At 39.2% G+C, this 19708-nt stretch overlaps 1 protein-coding gene across 2 annotated transcripts in view; it reads right to left on the bottom strand.

Moving 5' to 3' along the window:
* Positions 1-19708, bottom strand: part of NRP1 (neuropilin 1) — a 109477-nt gene that overhangs the window by 35419 nt on the left and 54350 nt on the right. For both annotated transcript variants that reach the window (XM_052692899.1, XM_052692900.1), the window contains exons 6-7: positions 16469-16624; positions 14056-14222 (exon numbers count right to left, since the gene is read on the bottom strand). In XM_052692899.1, the coding sequence (XP_052548859.1) occupies positions 14056-14222; positions 16469-16624 (323 nt within the window). The remainder of the gene's footprint in view (positions 1-14055; positions 14223-16468; positions 16625-19708) is intronic.

The raw sequence follows: 19708 nt of genomic DNA, 5'->3' as shown, positions 1-19708 counted from the left end.
TGTAAAACAGAGCTCTTTTGTGCTATGTTACCTAGAGGAACCACTGCAGCAGCTCTAGTACAGACGTGTCACAAATAGGTAGGAGTTCCTATACTTTTTGGAGGTGTTTGCTCCACAAGTAATTAAATTTCCAATCAGCTCAGTGTGCCTTCTTAACAGAGTGTTAACCTGACCAGAGGTAACCCTTTTTTTTCATGTCCATTCTTCTCTAGTCACAACGTTAATATGAATCTTCAACAGCTAGCTTTCTGTTTTGGACTTCTTGTCCTTTATTTGTGTTTTAGAACTTGTGTTTCATGTTAAAATGAACTGCAGAGATGGTGATGAATCACAGTACTTTTGAAGACGAACATCAAATGCATTTCCCTGCAATTATTTGACATTTAGCTTTCTGCACATATGATAAACAAACATCTGGAATTTATTTTACAGGATGCAAACAATTTTCTAAGTTACTGCATGCTGTATGGTCACGGTCTGAGATAGACAGTTGTCTCCAAGCCTGAAATCACGACGTTTCATTTCCACGAACAGAATTTTTGCTTTAACTAACTGCAGTTTACTGACAGTCCGTTTTCGAAATCTTGCTCTCCTTCATTCAGATTAAAAAGCTTCTCTCTTCTGGAAAATGGTGCCTTAGGGCCCTATCCAACAAACTGCTTTGATAATTGCCTGTGTTGCAATGTGACCGCCTCTATTGGTAAGTACAAGTCTGGGAGCAGACCTACCTACAAGAATGGGCCCCAAGAAATGAGGAATATCTCCAGTGTGTGTTTCTTCCCCAGAAGAAAAATGTTCGTGTAGAAAAGTCCCAGTTTTTCCTATTTCTAAAATCAATTTATTTCTTGTGAAATCATATTGCAAGACACTATTTCTGCACATGAATTACTTCCACAATATTTATACTGCAATATCCTTTAGCTTCCAGGAAAAATATTTTTAATGCTGTCTTACTGTCTTCAAAATATGTGGGTGGGTGACACACTTGTAAGACACAGATATGCAACGGGTGGCATGCACATTTGATTTTGAGACCATTTAAGGAGAGAGAAAAAGAATAACATTTAGCTCTGCATAATGTATCACGCAGCAAATCTTAGCAAAACTGCTGGTTAATGAACAACACACAAAACGCAAGGCACAAAATGAATATTGCTTCTTCCTGTCGTCATACATAACCATGTCATTGTTTGGAAGACTTTATTTTCAGAATGAAAATCTGCCTCCCTAAATAAAATACAGTTGCTGAGTGAGCTGTAGCAAGGGAGCAGTTTCACGAGCTTTTAACACTCCTACTGTAGGTCTGTTCAACAGCCTGAGAAAATAAAGGACAAAGCGCTGGAGTTTGATTAACAACAGGAAGCTTTTTGTTGTGGGCATCTCTTGTGGCTTGAAAAGCTGTATAATCCATCACTTGACACAACACACCAAAGTAAATATTTTTAGAGAACTGTGTCATTTCCCCAGATAGCATACAGTGCTCTGATTTATATTGACTGTTGTGATGCTTCACTGTTCTGTCAAATATTTTAATTAATCAAGAGCTAATCTTTCTCATTTATTAAGCCCATATTTTTTATTAGATGCTGCTGTTGTTTTGACCAATCACGTGCTCCCATGATGTACATACAGTTATCAATTAGTTGCTTTATTTATTGAGCTTTAAGTAAAAAAGATTACAATGCTAAGTAAAAATGGCACAAGCTCTAGTCGAAATTCTGAAAGGAGTTTCACTAATTTGGTTTGAGTGTTATTTCCAAAAGCCTTCATCCCTGAATTGAATTGTCATTGAAAGAGCACAACCCCTTGATTAATGACAGAGTGTAAATATTCATCCTGGGTTTAAGTGAAAGTAGTGAAGGCTTTTGTACAAAATTCTCATTGGTACTTGTGTCAGCTCCACAAACAAAGCAAGATAAAAATATTGCAGTTGGTAGGATCTCTCCTGAGTCTCTGAAGTCTTTCTCGTTGACTTTGACAGCAACATCCTGAAAGCCTGACAAGAGAAAGCAGCTAATCATGTGCTCGACTTCTAGCCTGTGCTAAACAAATGCCCTCAGTCAGCATGCTTTACTGAACTGATGCCTATGTGGCTTGGCAAAAGTGGGAAGGTAGGAACAAGAAGATGAGCAAATATTCATGCCAAAGAAGAATGCTTGGCAGCAACAAGCAAATGAACTTTCTTTAGCATTTGAAATATTCCTTGCAATCTTTGCCCTCTGCCCAAATGCTTTTCTGAGCAGGAAAAACGTGAGTGTAAAGACTGTGTGCCTGAAGACAAAGAACTGATTCAGAGGAGGCTATCACACTGAGATACTGATGCTGGGACTGCAGTACTGAGTACAGACTTTTTTTTTTCAGAGGTAGATCAGCTAGTTTCTACAAGAGAAAAGTCAAAATCGTCCTGAAAAAGTATGACTAATAGACATAAATGAACCTCAGTCATCACTGTGGGGCTTCCTGGAAAAAGAAAAGATGCAGAAAGTATAAGAAAAATGAAATCCAGAAAGAAAGGGAAAAAAAAGACAAGAAAAAAATGAAAGAAAAGGCCTCTGTGTCTCTGACAGAGAAAAGATAATGCTTGTGTGGGCTGTGTTGCATCTGGATTCATGGCACATTCTCCCACTCTTATGTTAATTTTTTTTTGCATAAATCAGAAGCAACTAATTAAAAAAGAAATATTTAATTCTGACATGTTCTTTGAACTGGTGTTCCATCTGGTTCTGTTTGAATAGTAAAATCTGCTGTAGTTGTAAAAATTGGCAAGCAGCACTCTGGTAAAGAGAAACAAAAGAGACTCAGTACAGCAGGTTAATACACTAGCATTTCAACTTGAGACATTTCCAGAATTCAGCAAACCAAATCGCTCCAGTATGGAAACTATAAAGATCAAATGCTAAGGAGAAATACTGTGAGTAGGCTGGGAGAAGTGCTGCCACTGGTACACATTAGCTCGGTGTGATGTTTTCAGTGCGGGGCTTGGAAAGGGTCAGTTTAAGAGCAGGGGCAATGCGCTGGTCCCCTGGAAGGGGCTGACTGTGTTGGCGGGTGGAGACAGGGTGCTCCTGCCACTCTTCATGGATTCCAAGCTGCACCTGATGTGGTCTTGTAGGGCTCTGATGTAACATGATCACTATTCAGAAGACTCAGAAAATACCTTCTTTTTAATTTATTTCCTACTTCAAAACTACTTAAAATCTGAACACCAAGTTACGATAACAAAGAGAGGAGAATGTAATAGTATTGGGATTTCTATAGACTCTGGGATACAAGTAATCAGTATCTTGTGCCATTCAAAACCTCTTTGTAGCAATGCAGAGAAAGGCTGATTAACTCCCAGTCCTTTAGAAAAGGATTGTTTTACGTCTTGCAGGAGCATATCTTGCTGTGAAATATTACTTCTTTAAAATGAAAACCTTTGCTTCAGCACTACATTAACTTGCAAATGGATAACCTAAGACATGTACAATGACTTGGTCAAAAAAAGAGGAATGTGAATGGCCCCTTTCTCCAGCTAAGATACTTAGGAACCCTTGCTGAGCCATAAATGAGTCAGGAACGTAATACTTTTAATTAACGTTTTCTGAATACTTATTTGTAATTTACATTTAATTTTAAACCTGAGTTTAATCCTCTGATCTGGAATGAAGACAACTATTTAGTGCAGTCTGAATGTAACCTTCCCCAGTTTGTGTTAGAAACTATAGAAAAGGGAAACTCAATAGCAATACTTGCAGAACCGCTCTTTTCTGAGGGAGGGACATAATTGTAGGACTTCTTTCTCTCCCAACTGTACCAAGCAGCTTATGCACAAATGGGAAATGAGTAATGCAAAGCTTTTCTACCAGACTTCCTCACATGTGAATAACCAGACTCTGGGTGGAAAACACTGAATTTTATCTATGTTTTCTTCTAGCATTTGTTTGCCAGCTACTATCCTGTTGTAATCAGAGGCAGAGGCAGCAAGGCTTGATCTGAAATGTATCTTGGCACTCTAAATGTAAGTACAATATTATACACGCATAAACACATAGGAACTGCCTCTACTTCTTCCTGTTTTGCAGCATACCTATGCTAATCATGTAGGAAGCTCGTAAGTGAGGGTGTGATGTGCCATATGGAATTAAACCTCTGCTGTCTCAGACCAGAAAGATTTGACTGTGCAATCACAGATGCAGAGAAAGTGCCTCTGAAATCACTGGAATTTGCTACAAAGTTCAAGCTTTGAGTTTTCTATGTATACAGCAACAAAACGTGGAAAAAAATGCCAGTGTCTACGATTTAATATTTTTTAAGCTTAATTTCACTGGGAATTGGAAAAGGTGTATAACCTGTGTCACTTAGAAATATATGTATTTTCTTGTGATCAGTTTTCTCATCTGGGAAAATTGGTGCAGTCTCTTTAAATCAGTCAGTCATCCACAGGAGTCTGCATTCATTTATTCTCTGTTAAATGGAACTGTCAGTTTTGTTGCACCAAAATTCGATTTTCTATTTCATACACATTGTGTATGATGATTTTAATTTACTACTGGGTCACCAAACAAGTCACTGCTTTTTTAAAAATATGAGTTTTTGCTACTTTCTAGAGAAAATGTCAGGTAACTGCAGTCAGTTGATGTGCAGAAGGGACTGTAAATGCTAAGAGAAAAGGGACTGACATGCCAAGATCATCTTGTTTGGTTCGTTTCTCATAGCTTCAGCTGTTGATGAAGTCCTTCTGAGGCAGGGATCTGGAAGACCTGCTGGTGAGTGCAGGGCTTTTGCATTTGTAAGAGTACAGGGATAGCAGAAGGGATGCACAGGTTGGTGACCACTCGGACAAAATCACGGAAACATCTGAGTTGGAAGGAACCCTCCCACAATGGACAGGAGCACTTACACTAGGTTAGGTGCTCAGAGCCTGTCCAGCCTGACCTTGAGTGTCTCCAGGGATGGGGCATCCACCACCTCTCTGGACAGCCTATGCCAGTGCCTCACCACCCTTACTACAAAGAACTTCTTCCTTATATCCAATCTAAATCTCCCCTCTTTTAGTTTGAAACCATTTCCTCTTGTTCTGTCACAACAGATGTTGCTAAAGAGTGTCTCCCCTTTTTTCTTATAGACTCCCTCTAGTGCTTCCCCTGTAGTGCTAAGCAAAGCACCAGAAGATTGCTTCCTTTCCATTTCTCCCCTTTTCTCAGCAAGGCCTGCTCAGACTTCTGGGATCTCATTTCCAGGGTTTCTTGGGCCAAGGAACGTGCCTAGTTTGTGTACTCCCACCCTGTCTCTCTGAAAGTTGCTCTATCTTTAGCCATGCAAAGGGCAAAGCCATTGATTTTTAAGTGCTGTGACTTTGTAAAATAAACACAGGATGTATTTTCTTAGTTAAGCATATCACTGAAAGGGGAAAAACCACTATGGACTGTTAATTTTTACAGCCTGATAACAGCATTTTAAAGTTATTCTGTGCTCTGTCAGCCCTTCAACCCATAGTCTGAATTTAATAGGATTTGCAATGGAAGACCTGCTGCTTCCTTTGTTAAGGCTGAAAGCCACCTTAGTCTCCATTTTAATCATCTCTAACCTAAATATGACCATTTAAAATATGCCTAGGTTTTATAAGCAACACGACAAATTAATCTTATCAGCAGCTTCAAAGGATCAACACCAGAAATGAATTTGGCCCAAAGTGTTCAATGCAGGAGGCTACAGAGGAGAGAAAGACCAGACTGCACAGGTATCACCAGCTGCTGGGAGCTACGTGCAAACAGGGCTGCGGAAGAGCCAGGCACTCCTGAAAGCAAAGGAACCCAACTTTGGCTTAACAATTTCTTGACTGTCAGCTGTGCTTTCTCTGCTTATAGGCTTTGTTTATCAGACAGCTATGAAGTTCCAGTGATGTTTTTTTAAAGAATTTTTTAAAGCCTTGAACAAAAATGTTAAAGCTGAAGCAAAAATGGAAGTATTTCTCTAATGATATATATATATACATATATCATTATTTCTCTATACATATATCATATATTTCTCTAATGATATATATATGTACATATATATATATATATTTTTTTTTTTTTGGTGAGAAGAAGATAAATTGCTTTCTGAAGGGAGTCTATTTGCTACTTGGAAGAAATCTAATTTATCCTTTCACTATACCTATTTTTCTACTGCTGTGAAAATGTCACCTAATGGGCAGAACAGAATCAAACTGGGATACAGAAGCAGCATAACACAAGGGTAGGGGAGGCAAATGGCAGAAAATCTAGAGTGTGGATGCTGGGATGGGGAAGGACCCACAGGACTCATGAACTCTTCAGCCTCGTATGCAGTGCAGGTGTGGAATGAGTGAATAAAACCACACAATCGTCTCTGCAAAGCACTCAGCAGTGCACCTATCATCTCCAGCCCGAGGTCAGCCCTGTGAGAGCAGAGACCTTTAGCTCAGTAACAACTCTGCCTATTATAACATGCCTCAGCTGCGTGTTCCTACCCAAGACTGTGTTTTTAGCCACTACATTTAGTCATTTAACTTCTAGCCTTGAGCTCTGCTTTCCCTGCAGCCCGACACCTGCCTGGTCTTGTAGATTAATTTATTTCTGCTGGACTTGGAAAAAAAATCTCCTTTTGAGATACCTTCCCTCACCTCTGTGTAGAGAACGGGCTCAGAGGAACAGACATGTTGTGGTGTGGGATAGGTAAGGCTGCCTCAGCCCACACAAGCTCTGCAGACCCTCCAGGAGAGCTCCCCTGCCAAGCAGAATGGCACAAACAACTGATTTTTTGCCTTCATGGCAGTTAAAAATATAATCGAGCAATATCAAACGGTTTGAGTCAAGCTAAACACATGAGCATGATTGGGAAGAAAAAAGAGAGAAGAATCATTCTATTTCTAATGTTTTCAAGCGGCTTTAATTTCTGTGAAAGAAAGTAGAAGAAAAAGATGCTTTCATTAAAAAAAAAAAAAACAAAAAAACATTTAGTTTAAAAACATATTTAAAGGTTTTAATTTCTTTGCCTCCTGAAATGAACTATTTTGTGAAAGTGAGATAAATTTACAAGATTATTTTAGTAGCTGCTGATTCAGTGCTTTTGCTGGACTCATTTTTAATTTGCTACCTCAGCTCTAAAGGGCCATCTGTCTTGCAGCCATTGAGGGGATGTAGGGCTGGACTGGGAAGTGGATGCATAGGTAATTACGGAGTTATATACAAACTGCTCAGATCTCAGCATAATGGATCCCCTGAAAGAAGTGCAACTATTATAATGATTAGGCTGGTGGTGGAGACTCGGAGGGGCTCTGCTTCTGCTGCTCCTCCATATGCTGCAGCAAGGATTGCTCGAAGCCACGCAGGACTCCCCTCTGTATCTGGGCTGATGCAGAAACATGTCAATGGGATGCAGCAAGGCTTTTCCTCTAAACGGCATTTTGCACCTGCACTTCTGGAGCTAAAGGGTTGCCAGTGGTTGCACACAGCACTCTGAGCATACCTCCAGCCTCCCCAGAGTGATAAATCTATGGCTGGGAACTTTGTGGTACTAAAATAGCTCTTAAAATCTTTTGAATAACAATAAAAAACAACAACAACAAAAAACTTCACACTTTGCAGGGCCCTTTTAGTTCTCCCTCTCCCTCTTGCCTAATTTCAGTACTTGCCTTTGAGAAACTGTACCATTTATTCCCATGACACAGTAAATAAAGGTACGAATGCATCCTGCTGGGTCAATTAACCCCGGTTCTGCACTGTGTCACAGTCTGTACTGGCTGTGATTTCCAGAAAGGAATATTCTTTTGTCATTCTTTGCCCATGTGCAAACACATGTTAAGACTATAAGATAACTGTAACACTCTTCCACATAAAGCTAACTCTGCTTTTTGTAATTGCTGAAGTACAGTTATGAACTGTAAAATGACATGAACTAAATACATGACTTGCATTCTGAAGTGGTAGGGAAGACAAAGGACTGGCAGGTTTTGTGCTTTCATGTCAGTGTGCTCCCTAATGATGGGCAAGCCCTGCCATGAAGCCTCTGAGCCTCAGCTCTGAGACAGTCCTTCAAAGGCCAGAAGTGGGTTTCCCAGGTTTCCCATTATTCTATGCAGAAATATGATGTACTTCACTGCAATATCAAACTCCAAAAGAAGCAGAAATAATTGCAGTAGAAGCAAAGGCAGTGTTGATTTGCACTTCCTTGAGCTTTCACATGAAATATTTAGATAAGCTTGCTCAGGAAAGTCAACCTGAGCAGCTGCCTGATGTAAGAATAAACCTGTTACTGAAACAAATGTGCTGTGCAGAAGCAATATAAATACTGACTGCATTTTTAAGTGAATACCTGATAAGGAGATAGGCTATGACACTGATGAAAGGTCGAGACACCAAATGATAAACTGTGATTATTTTCAGAAGTGCTGCAGGAATAAATCTATATTAATCTATATATCAGTTTACATCAACGGTGCATGTTTCTGTGTTTCACTTACAAAGGAGCAAGTAATAAGAAGGTAGGTTACTGCAAATTTAAAGGAATGAAGACAAATGTGGAAGAAAAATTCCACCTCAGAGGTCCCTCTCATTCTGGTGAAGCACTGTATACATGGAAGTGTTTTAAATCAATGGAAGTATATTTTCCTTGCATGGGAGAGTTTGTGTTAAATAAACAACTGATATTTCAATCAGTGCAGGCGAGGGGATCCCCCAGGTTGCTTTGTGAGGAGGCCCGTTCGTACTCCAGAGACCTCACTGCTGCAGGATGCAGAAGGATAGTTTTACACCGGGTCGGCTGCTGTTTTTAGGGCTGGCTGGGATGGAGGATGGCCCTGTGCAAGCCTGGGTGCCCGAGGCATGATGCTGGGAGGAGGTCTGAGTGGCAGGCAGGGATCTGGGCAAGCAGGCTGGGATCTGGGAGCCTTCTGGGCCAGACCTGCTCTCTGCAGGCCTCCAACCTGGCCATTCCATTGCCCCGCTGGAAAACCTAGTACACAGATTTGGACCAGATTAACCATTTCTGTCATGTTAGCCAGAATGCACAATATGGAATTCATCGTAGTGTATGGCCCTGTGTCAGCTGCAGAATGACAGATAATACCCAATCCAGAGTATAATGTCTATTTATGTTAACCCTCTGTTAACCTTTTGGAACAAATCTGAACTAGCAGAGTGTGTTTATACCAGATTAGTGCCTTTTGTCTTGTGGCTGCAAAGTTTTGATCTGGTTCTAGATTCTTAAAGCTGGATTTATGGTTTTGTTGAACTCCAGTCATAATACGAACTGAAGATGTTGTGCAAACACATCTTTGCTATCTGGGCAAGCTGGGGGTCAATGAGTGACAAATGATGCCACCCAGAAACTATCACTCAGCTCGGTGGGAGCATAAAGATTCGTGCCATAAGCATTAGGAGAAAGATTTTGTCAGAAAGCACACAGATGCTGCAGTAAAAGTACCCAGAAGGTGTTGCTCCTTGTGGGTTTGAAAACCCACATCATTATGAGAATTGATGATAGCACAAGTTCCAGTGACCCTGTTAATAGGCAATCAGTTTCCCGTCAAAACCACACACACATGGGCCTCAAGTATCTGCCTACAGCCCTGCCCATGTGGGCCACTGCCACCACCCATATGGCCTAGAAATGCAAAGGATTTCCATGCACAGCACCTATGGCTCCTGCTCCAGGGCTTCAAAGGTAAGATGCAGAAAGTTCCCTAATTGCAAAGATTTCACGTACTGCCTGTTCAGATGTGCGTAAACATAACTGCCATTCTTAAATGCAAACATTAAATCTACTCTGTAAAAGCACAATTACTGCTGCCATGGCAGAAATCAGTTGTCCCTTTTGAAGGAATGCCTTGAAAATGCAATCATAAAATCCCTGCACGTTATGGATTTCATTAACATTGTACTCCCCTAGGATTCCCAATTGCACAATAACAGCAGTTCTTTAAATTTTAAATACCACAGACAGGAACAGTTTCACTAAAACCAGATGTGAAACCCTTGTGCTGGCCTTCTTACTGGTTCTAAGTACTGAAACTGGCTGGTAATTGATACCTATTAACATGTTTGTTGTTCAGATTACAGAAATGGAAACACTATACTATTTTTCCTGTGAAAGGATACGTTAATGAGGGACAATGACTTACAATGCAATGTCAGTACTCTGCTCTTGATTAAATTAAAGGGTTGGGGTTTTTTTTATTTATTTTAAATTATGCTATTTCACACTGTCAGGCAGCTGAGTGTATAAAACCTCAGTGTAATAAACAGGGATGTTTAGCTTAAGTTTGAAGAGCTAATAACATTCCATATGACAATAAACTAACTTTATGCTTATTTTTGACAACCTTTGTCTCATGCATATCTTTAGTCTGTTCATATTGGAAAATCCACAGACTATATTAATGTGATTTCACAGAAATTCAATCTGGAGTGACTCTGTTTCTGATTATGGAGTCACTCCAAATCTCGAGTCAAGTTATTTTAAAAAGTGTGTTTGAGGGTTAAAAAAAAAAACAAAAAAAGGAGAAGGTACCACGCAGACTGATGGTATGACCGTGCTACTGATATTTTGAATCTAAGCTTTGACATTTACTTCAAAACAAGAAAGGAGTGGACATACAGCTTTCATTTTGCAGAGCCTGGCAAGCAGGCAGCACTCAGATGCGCCCAGGAGCTCGTGCTCTGTCAGCCACAAAGGAGCCACCCAGTTTTTCTACCAAAGAATGGATTTCATGTTCACAGATGGAATTCATGCAAATCCATTGCTAACAGCAAGCCAAAGCTATTTTCCTAATTATTTTCAATGAAATGGTCCAAAAGACGTCAACACCTCAAAGGAGACAATCATATCACATGCCCTCTAGACGTCCTCTGTAGATACCAATCTCCCTTTGCTGATACTTAACTGAGGTTTTCTGTTTCTTTTGTCTTAGCAAAAACATTAACCTTGAAGGGAGGGGTAAAAGGAAGGGAAAGGAGAACTATAATATTTCCCTTATACAAAAAATGATACACTAAGGAAATTACTATTTGGAGCTGAATTTTCAAGCTGTTTTGCCCACGTATAATTGTGCATATCTCAAATATATGCCCTAGTTGTATATGCGTATTGGCAGTTTAAAGGCAGACATTGCTACTTAACCAGCTGCAGTGTGTGCAGGTATGCAAACCTGCAAACGTGAACTGATTAATGAATAGTAAGATACATAAAATCCCTAACTCTCAGACGATGGCATAAAGGCAGAAATTTTCACTTTGAAAGTTTCAAGTTCAGTATTGCTGTATACTTCAGCTTGTTTTTTCCCACTGAATATTTTCCAGAGGTCTTGCAGCGTCCCACAAAAATCTGTTTACGTTGTACTGCACAAAAGCAAAAACTGTGTAAATGACTAATTTACAGCAGCATACAGAACCACATAGAACAAAGTGATCTCAGTCCTTCATACACAAGTGCCTCCCTCCTTTTAGAAAATATTATGATTTTTTTTCAATGGGTAATTTCAGAGTGTTTTATTACTTGCATGTCCTTGGTTGTTTGTCTGTAAGCTCTTATGGATATGAACATCTGTTCCTGCAGATATTTGTGTAGAGGAAACATGGGCTTTCATTACCATATCCAGATACAAACTCGCAATACGCGCTCGCTGCCAATGGCATCAAGCCTTTGTAGATGGCTTTTCCCATGCGCAAGGACACTGCTACCAAGGTACTTGGTGGTCTGAAGTACTTAGCATCCATTTGAAGACTGTCAATTAACTTTAACAGGAAAGCATCAAGAATGCTTGGAGGCTTGAATTATCAATGAGTGTTGAATTAAATGCTAATAAATAAATAATTATGATTCATATCCTTCTCACACAAATGGAACCAAAGATGTGTTAAGCCATTGTACATTGAGAAAGGCCAGAGGATGGCAAGTCCCCAAACTATGGTTGCTTCTATGACGCAGACAATGAATGGTAGGATAATGAGACACTACACAGGATGAGTGGAATGATTAACAGTTCTGCAGCATGTGTAAAGCACACACAGTCAACACAATGAATCTGCAAGTAGTGTTTTGTAGGCTTGATCCTGCAAACACAACCTATCTCCACTGTAAAGACTGCTACAGTTCTGGCACAAAGTCTGCCTCAGGGCTGCTTGTACTCTCATAATGGTTTTTGGGCACTGTTCTAGCGCTAGAAGTGGTTCATGCTGCCTTTTTCAAATCAAGGGCTTGGTGAAGTAGGTGAGAACTGTGGCTTGAGCAGGACAGCATACAAATAACCACCAACTTCTTGACTGATGGGGTAGCTGAAAGCAGCATAAAGGTGCTCTAAATTTTGTTTGGTGATTGTTTCTGCCCTGGGCACTCTGGTTTATGGCAAAACACAAGGGAGGGTGAGAAATTTCTGGTTAGGAGGCTTGAGGTACCCTTGCTGTTTTAAGCATAAATCCCCGAGTGGCTTGGATTCTGTTAAGCATTTGTTATTAAAGAAGTTAATAGTTAAAAAAGTCCTTTGAAATTTTTTCTAAGAAAGGCCTAGTTCTAACTGAAAGGATTAAGCTATATGTATATGTATGTGGTCATCATAACTTACTAAAGTTAATAAGCACATAGAACACATGAATGAGATTTGACAAGCTTTCTTGTTTTGATTATCCAGCCATAAATGTGGAAGTGACAATAGAAAAGAAGGAAATAATAAAAAAAAAAGCAGTGGCCCTCTGACCAGATGAAACACGTGGACTTTGATTCTGATGCATTCCATCCTTTTTCTACAAGCATTCCACGGATTTCAAGCAGCAATGATTAATAACAAGCCTAGCACTTACAGAAGAGTAGGGAGATTTTAATATTTATTCCTAAGTAAAGAAGAAGGATCAAGAGATTTTTTTTTTTTTGCCTCTCTGAAGCCTGATTAGGTCCATCAACAAGAGCTCAGGATGTGTAGGGGCCCCCAGGCAGGACACCTGAGAGTCCCATTGTGTGCCAAGGATCAGAAATGAAAGATTTCCCCTTCTTTCCCTCCTTTACTAACTACTGCTCAACACGTTTTTAAGCTCTCTTGCAGACAGCAAACCTCACAGGAAACACTGATGTGAACATTCTTATTGACAGCTAATGAGACCTTTTTTGTATATCAGTTAGCAGTTTCCTATAGAAAACAACAGGAGCAGGAGGAATGTTTCAAATACATGAACAAACTTTTAATATTTGTAACATTAATCTAATATGCATGAACCTTTCTCGTTTTATTTATTTGTTAATTTATTTTTAACAGAAGAAAAGGAAACTAGATCACAACTAAGGAGTCAACCTACATAATCAAGGTAAATCAGTATTCTTCACCTAATGAAATAAATACTGGTGTGCTACTATAGTTTATTATTTGCATACAGTAACTCATACGAACAACTTTAACCTGTTCAGGGATCGTGCACCATGAAAATAAGGACCTGCAACAACCTTCAGTGGACCCACTGACCTCAAGAAAGCTCTTCATGGGGACAAGTGTTTGCAGGATTGCTATTGCTCCTGTCCCATCAGGGCAAAACTGAGGCAGGCAATCATGCTAAACACTGCTTTGCTTAAGGATGTGGAAGAACTGCCACTAGACAGATACCAGTAAACTCACCTTCTGCTTAAGATAGTCTAGAAAGAGAAAGGACCTGAGTCTTCTGAGGTGAAATCTGAGTGCATGAAAACACCATGCCATATTAATGCTTAACTATAATCAGCTTGAGACATAGCACATGCTCAGTTTACTGCGACATTCCACTTTAAGTGCATGTTAAACTAATATTGACTTTTCCACTAAACCAAAATCTGCTATTTGTGCCCAGAAGACTGAAAAACAATAGAAGGGGGAAGCAGAAGAATTAATCTTCCTGACTTTTTTTTTTATAGCTCTGGGAGTCAGTTTTTCTGTGTGTTTAATAGGGAATGCGAACTATTCACTTGCAGCGATTCTTAGATTATGTAGGACTACTTCATACTACTGTATTATTTTCCTTTTTCTTTTGCATTCTTCGCATTCAGTAAACTCCATAAGGTATCAACAATATCTTTAAAGCATTATCTTTTTACCTGTATCCATTCTCTGACAGAATCTTCCCCTGGGGTCCATCCATTTTCAGGATAATTTAGCCGGGACCTTTCTGAAGACCAGATAGCACTGTACTGGGAGGAGACAGTGATTTGATCAGAGTGAATTTCTCCTGACTCCATACCTAGAGGTTCCATGCACTGGAAATCTGAAGAAAAATAAATTACCATCATTACTATGGTCAGGTTTTTGGATTTATTTTTATGTGACTTTGAATTCTTTAGCAACTTTAAGTGAAGCAATATGGAACTTGTGGTGCCATTCTTAATATTGTCATTCAAGTTGCCATGGCAATTTCTACAATAATAATGCCATACAAATATTTTTAGACCAGTGTTGTAGTCATTTCAGGATAGGATAATAGAATTTTCTTTTCTACGGCAGCAGAGGCACTTCTGTAAATTCATAATACAAAACAATGTATGTTCAACCCATAATTATGCACAAAGCCAGGAAAGACAAACCAAATGACTGTACAAAATAATTCAATTTTAGAGCTACATATATACTCCAGTACAAAAAGTATAAAATGTTTCAAAATGTTATTAAAATTGCAGCAGTTCTCTTTTGATCCTGGACACTGGAAGGAAACAGACCAACAAAATTTGAATCCAGTTCAGAAGAGTATTGACACAAAGGAATCACCACCTCTTCTGTAATGTGCTGCATTTTTAATGAGTTGACCATTTCCATCCAGTCTCTTTCTATACACACAAAAATTACCTAGATAACTTAGAATCATATATATACCTTAGATAACTTAGAATTGACAATGTTGTCAATATTGGGAGCTCAAAGGCTGATAGTGCATGGAGTCTAAATTCTCTCACTTTTCAGAAATACTACTGTTGAAGCAACAGAGACTAGTGGCTTTAGATGGATCCTCACACCCAGCTGCATATGGACCTTTGTCAAAGGCTTACCACCTTATTGCAAGGGCAAAAGAAAAGAGCATATGCCTGCACTACAGTTTGGGGAATTAATCACTGATAGCTTAAGACAAAAGGCCAGCACATGAATCTGAAAGAAAGAACTTCATTTCCAACAGAGAGGTGGGTGCTTAGCCAAAGGTTTCAGAAACACTAGATACTGTTGGCTGGATTCAGTACTGAATTCAGGACTGAGATGCATTTTCATGATAGTATGGGAAGCCTGATCTGCTGCTGCTTTTGATTCATCTCATATGTTGAACAAATGCAAACTTGAGTTTTGAGATGTACAGCTCACTGCTTTTGGGCATTCGACCCAAAAAGGAGGATAACTGAATTATCAGCTTTGCTGGTGAAATCACATTCTCCATAGTGTACCAAGCATTTCCCCCTTTTTTGTGCTGATAAAGAACATTAGAGGCCTTTGCTGAGGTATTGAAACTGTAGCATGTTAGCATAAGTCTTCTTAGGTAAGACTTCTTACATCAGTGTTAATCCTCTTCTGTTCAGAATCAGAAGGCCACTACAAAGGACCCAAGGCATGATAGGTCAGAGTCATATTAAAATATCTGAAAAGGAGATGTCCAGTTTGATGGATACTTTCCCATCCATGCCAGTTGGGTATGTCCTGTTACCTCCTGCTGGCTATGAATGTACAAGGAAGAAATTGAAGATGCAAAGCAGAGAAAAGGTGGGGAGAAACTGGAATAATTTCTCTTTGTCAATTTTTCCTTTGTTCTGTCTTTGATTAAACAACTACATCAACTCTGAATCTGCACAAAACTCAGTCACAGAATGGAGAGAGTTTGATTTAAAGTGTGTATTTTATCATGTAACAAAGCAAGGAAATCTGCAAGGACATAACATAACATAGCCCATTATTTTCCTGCATCTCCCTCTCTTGATTTCATTCTCTGTCCAAGCAGCAAGCACGAAAATGAGGCAACTGGGAGAAAAATAATAGACAGAGAACAAAGCTTAGGTAGCTTATGAAATGGTTTAACAAGTGCATGTATATTAAATGGGTTCTTTTTATTCATGAAATCGATCATCAAAGCTTATTCTACGTAGTAAAAGAAGGCTTTGGATAGCGCGTTCATTGTACATGCTTCATTGTTTTAATGCAACTGTTCAATTGCTCAGCATTCCTGTGTTTCCTTGGTCAGCAGAGGCTTTAATAACTGTTTCAACTTCCTGGCAATACTGAGGAATAAGGCTGTCAGAGGAACTCTGCTTCTTGCACATTTTTTTCAAAGTGTAGCTGGTCTTAGAGAAAAAAAAACGAAGATAGGAAAAAGGAAAAAAAAAAAAAGGAAGAAAAAGCAGGACAGCAAAACAGAACCAACCCTCCCCTATCATCTTATTTATTTAAGGTTTCTTTAAAGTTTCATGCAACACCTGGTGTGCAAGAAGACAAAACAGAGAATATTTTCCAAGAAGCTCTGCAGGATGCATAAATACTGACCTTCCAATACACTGCTCTGCGACACGCTGTAGTTTGCTGAAAATCCCTCTTTTGCTATTGCACTGTCAGTGTAAAATACCATTGAAAGAATCCCTGTTGAAGAACGGACGCGGCCTGGGTTGTTCTGCCCACAATAACGTCCTATGTGCGGGCCAACTGCAAAGAGACAGAGTACAATGGTAAACGAGCACTTCTACTACAACAATAGATGATGCTACAATAGCCTCCTACAGAGATTCCCTCAGCAGGAGTAAGTGAAACTCCACAATAGCTTAAAATAACAGCCTCATCAATAACTTAGCAATGAACAATAAATTGCTTATCCTGCCCCAGTAGTCTTGCTTCTAAAATGTTCCACATAGCACTCCATAAAACCTCAGAAAACATAAAGAATCAGGATTTCAAAATGTGTCCTTAAAGTGCACAGAAAGGGTAACGATGCACAAAATTACACATACAAAACAGCAGAACTATTTTCCAGGAGTGACTGAAGCACCTATTTATGACAAGGACGTTGGAATGGCGTGATTTGACCACATAGCCTACAAGATGCTGAACACTCTTCGCTCTGGTTAAAGTGCAAACAGCATCTTTCAGGATTTCTGGCCAATACTGCAGCTAATCTCTTAATTTTAGAGCAAATTTAGAAAAACATTTTTGTACTCATATTGAGCCAAAGACCAAATTCTCTTTTTCCCTTCCTATTTAGACCTTCAGCACATCCTCATGGATCTTTCACTTATATGCTCAATACTAAATAATACCGTAGAAGAATTCAGGTGGAAAATATTAATCCATTCAATAGTGGAAAGATTTCTTAAGTGGAACTCCTTGTCGCAGAACAAGTACACATACATGATTTCTTTTAGTGTTCATATAAACTGGCTCCTGCATTTTTTTTTGGCTTTCCTATGCAGGGAGAATCTTTTCCCTTAATTACACTACTCAAATCACAACCAACATATGCAGTCTTCTAACTCTTGAGCATTCACTACAGATAGGCTGTTGAGTACTGACACATCTCTGCTTACAAACAATAAGAAAAGATAATGTTAAACCCATGCACGGAGTCAACAATAAAAATAATGGTAAGAAATCATTCTAATGCTTACACCACTGGCTTTTTAGACTTAAATTAACACCTTGTCATTTCTTTAGGAACTTCATTTAACATTCAGTTTAAATTATAAAATGTTTATATACACTAATTATTCACAGTTCAAAGAAACTCCTCAGCTAACATCATTTTGTAGTCATTTGTTGTCATTTTTCAACAAGTAAAACAGTTCCAGCTTGAAATAACTTTATTTTGTAAGCTACACACTTCTGTAAGGCTCTTGAGTTGCCAGAAAGAGGGAGCTCGTATGATATAGCTTTTGCTGCCAGCATATATATTTCAACCCATATTCTGGACATAATCTTCACTTGCTTTGGAAATCCCAGGGCATTTTGAGTAGCTGCCAGTCCAGTCTTTTTTCACCAGCATTGTTCATTGTCATACTGATAGACTGAAACACCCTGTACAGCACATGAGTTGGATTCCCTCTCATTCTAGAAATAATAAAGCTTAAGAGTTTTATTATTTGGAGTGATGAAGTTGTTCTGGAGTGTCACAGTTACTGTCTTTTTTAAAAAGACAAAATTATACCCCACTTCAGGCTCCAATTGTGTCACTGGTAGTATATATACATATTTAAAAATTTTGCATGTGCACACAGCTCCGGCACTTCACTTTCCTATGATGGCCTTTTGACATTACAGCTGCTGATCTCGCTCTGAATCAAAATAGGGAGGATAAGGCCACCATGTTAGGGCACTCTGAGCCTCCCTCCTCCCATTTCCTGCAGGGAAGCCTCTTTGAAATGACAAACAGAAGAGAACTTTGTTTAAAGCAGACAGGCTTTAAGAGTCCCCATGACTCACTGGTTTATAATTTTTAAGACACATTCACTAATTCTGCATTTCAGTCTTCAAATTGGCACTGTTATCACAGTACTATCCCCTTTGCTAGCTGTGTAGATGAAGAGGCAAAAACTTGCAGAACATGACAAAGAGGTATTGAATTTTTTGCACAGCATGTAAACCTCAGTGTTTGGAGCTAATATGGTATTGATCTAAGCAGAAATTGATCAAATAGAGATTCTTACTCTTCTTACATAAATAGCTAATGCAATTAAAATCCTCCTTCTTCCTATTCAAGTCTTGATGACTTTTGAATGATGGTAAATTGACACGTTTCAGGTGTCACCACATGAAACAAATGCAGTGTGGGGAACACCGAGCACTCACCAGGGAAAGGCATTGCTGCCTGCTTAAGACTATGCCACTGTTTTTTGTGCTGTCTTCCTGACTGTTCTCTGCAAGCTGAGATGGGTTTTCATAATGGACCAGATATAGCTACAGATAGGAATTTCAGGCTAGCAGGTGCTGAGAAGTCATTAGGCCCAGAAAGCTCTTTGCAGCCTGTGCCTGTAGACAATCAGGTGACTTGCAGGTATCCTGCAGGATGGTGTACTCCAAATGTGAGCCACTTGGAGATGTTCTCACACAAGGTCACTTCCGCATTACCTGCGGAACAGAGGCATTTTTGTGAGCCAGCTACTTCACTGACTGCCCATGCTCTAGCTATTTCTGCGGCCTCAGCATGATACGATAGAATGGAGACCCAAGTTACTTCCAGACTAAAAGACTGAGGGGTAACTAAGAAAGCAGTTCCACAAGCTTTAGGGCTACATTAAAAAAAAAAAAAAAAAAAAAAAAAAAAAAAGGCAGATAAAAAACCTGTATTAAACTACTAAAATATCAGACAAAATGTTATATTAACCAGTGTTTTTACTGGATTTTGCAAAGCTTATGAAAATGTGCTAGTGTACTGCAAACAGTATTTTCACAGCAGTGTGATTGCTATTGACAGAACATTTGCACATAATTTAGGATGCTAAAGAGAAAACAACTGAAAAATGAGTTTTGTTCTCACAGTCCACTAGTCACACTGAGCTTGCATACACTGAAATCTTAATGGCTTCTCATAAGAATGTAGAATGTAACCATAGCTGAGGAGAAAAACCCAGATTAATAGCAACCTTCATTTGCACTGATGTAAACAACTGCAGTGAAGCCTTCTGTTTTGCTCTGTAACTCAGTGGTATTGACTGAAGCAGCAATGCTTAGCCTGTGGTTCTCAAACCATATGTGAAGTTCTTTAAATTATTTTTGAGCACCTACTAGATAGTCCATAGA

The sequence above is a fragment of the Tympanuchus pallidicinctus genome, unplaced genomic scaffold, assembly GCF_026119805.1.
Source record: "Tympanuchus pallidicinctus isolate F22 unplaced genomic scaffold, pur_lepc_1.0 scaffold3, whole genome shotgun sequence".
Classification (NCBI taxonomy): Eukaryota; Metazoa; Chordata; class Aves; order Galliformes; family Phasianidae; genus Tympanuchus; species Tympanuchus pallidicinctus.
The sequence above is the reverse complement of the archived record's forward strand: the minus strand, read 5'-3'. Positions and strand labels throughout refer to the sequence as shown.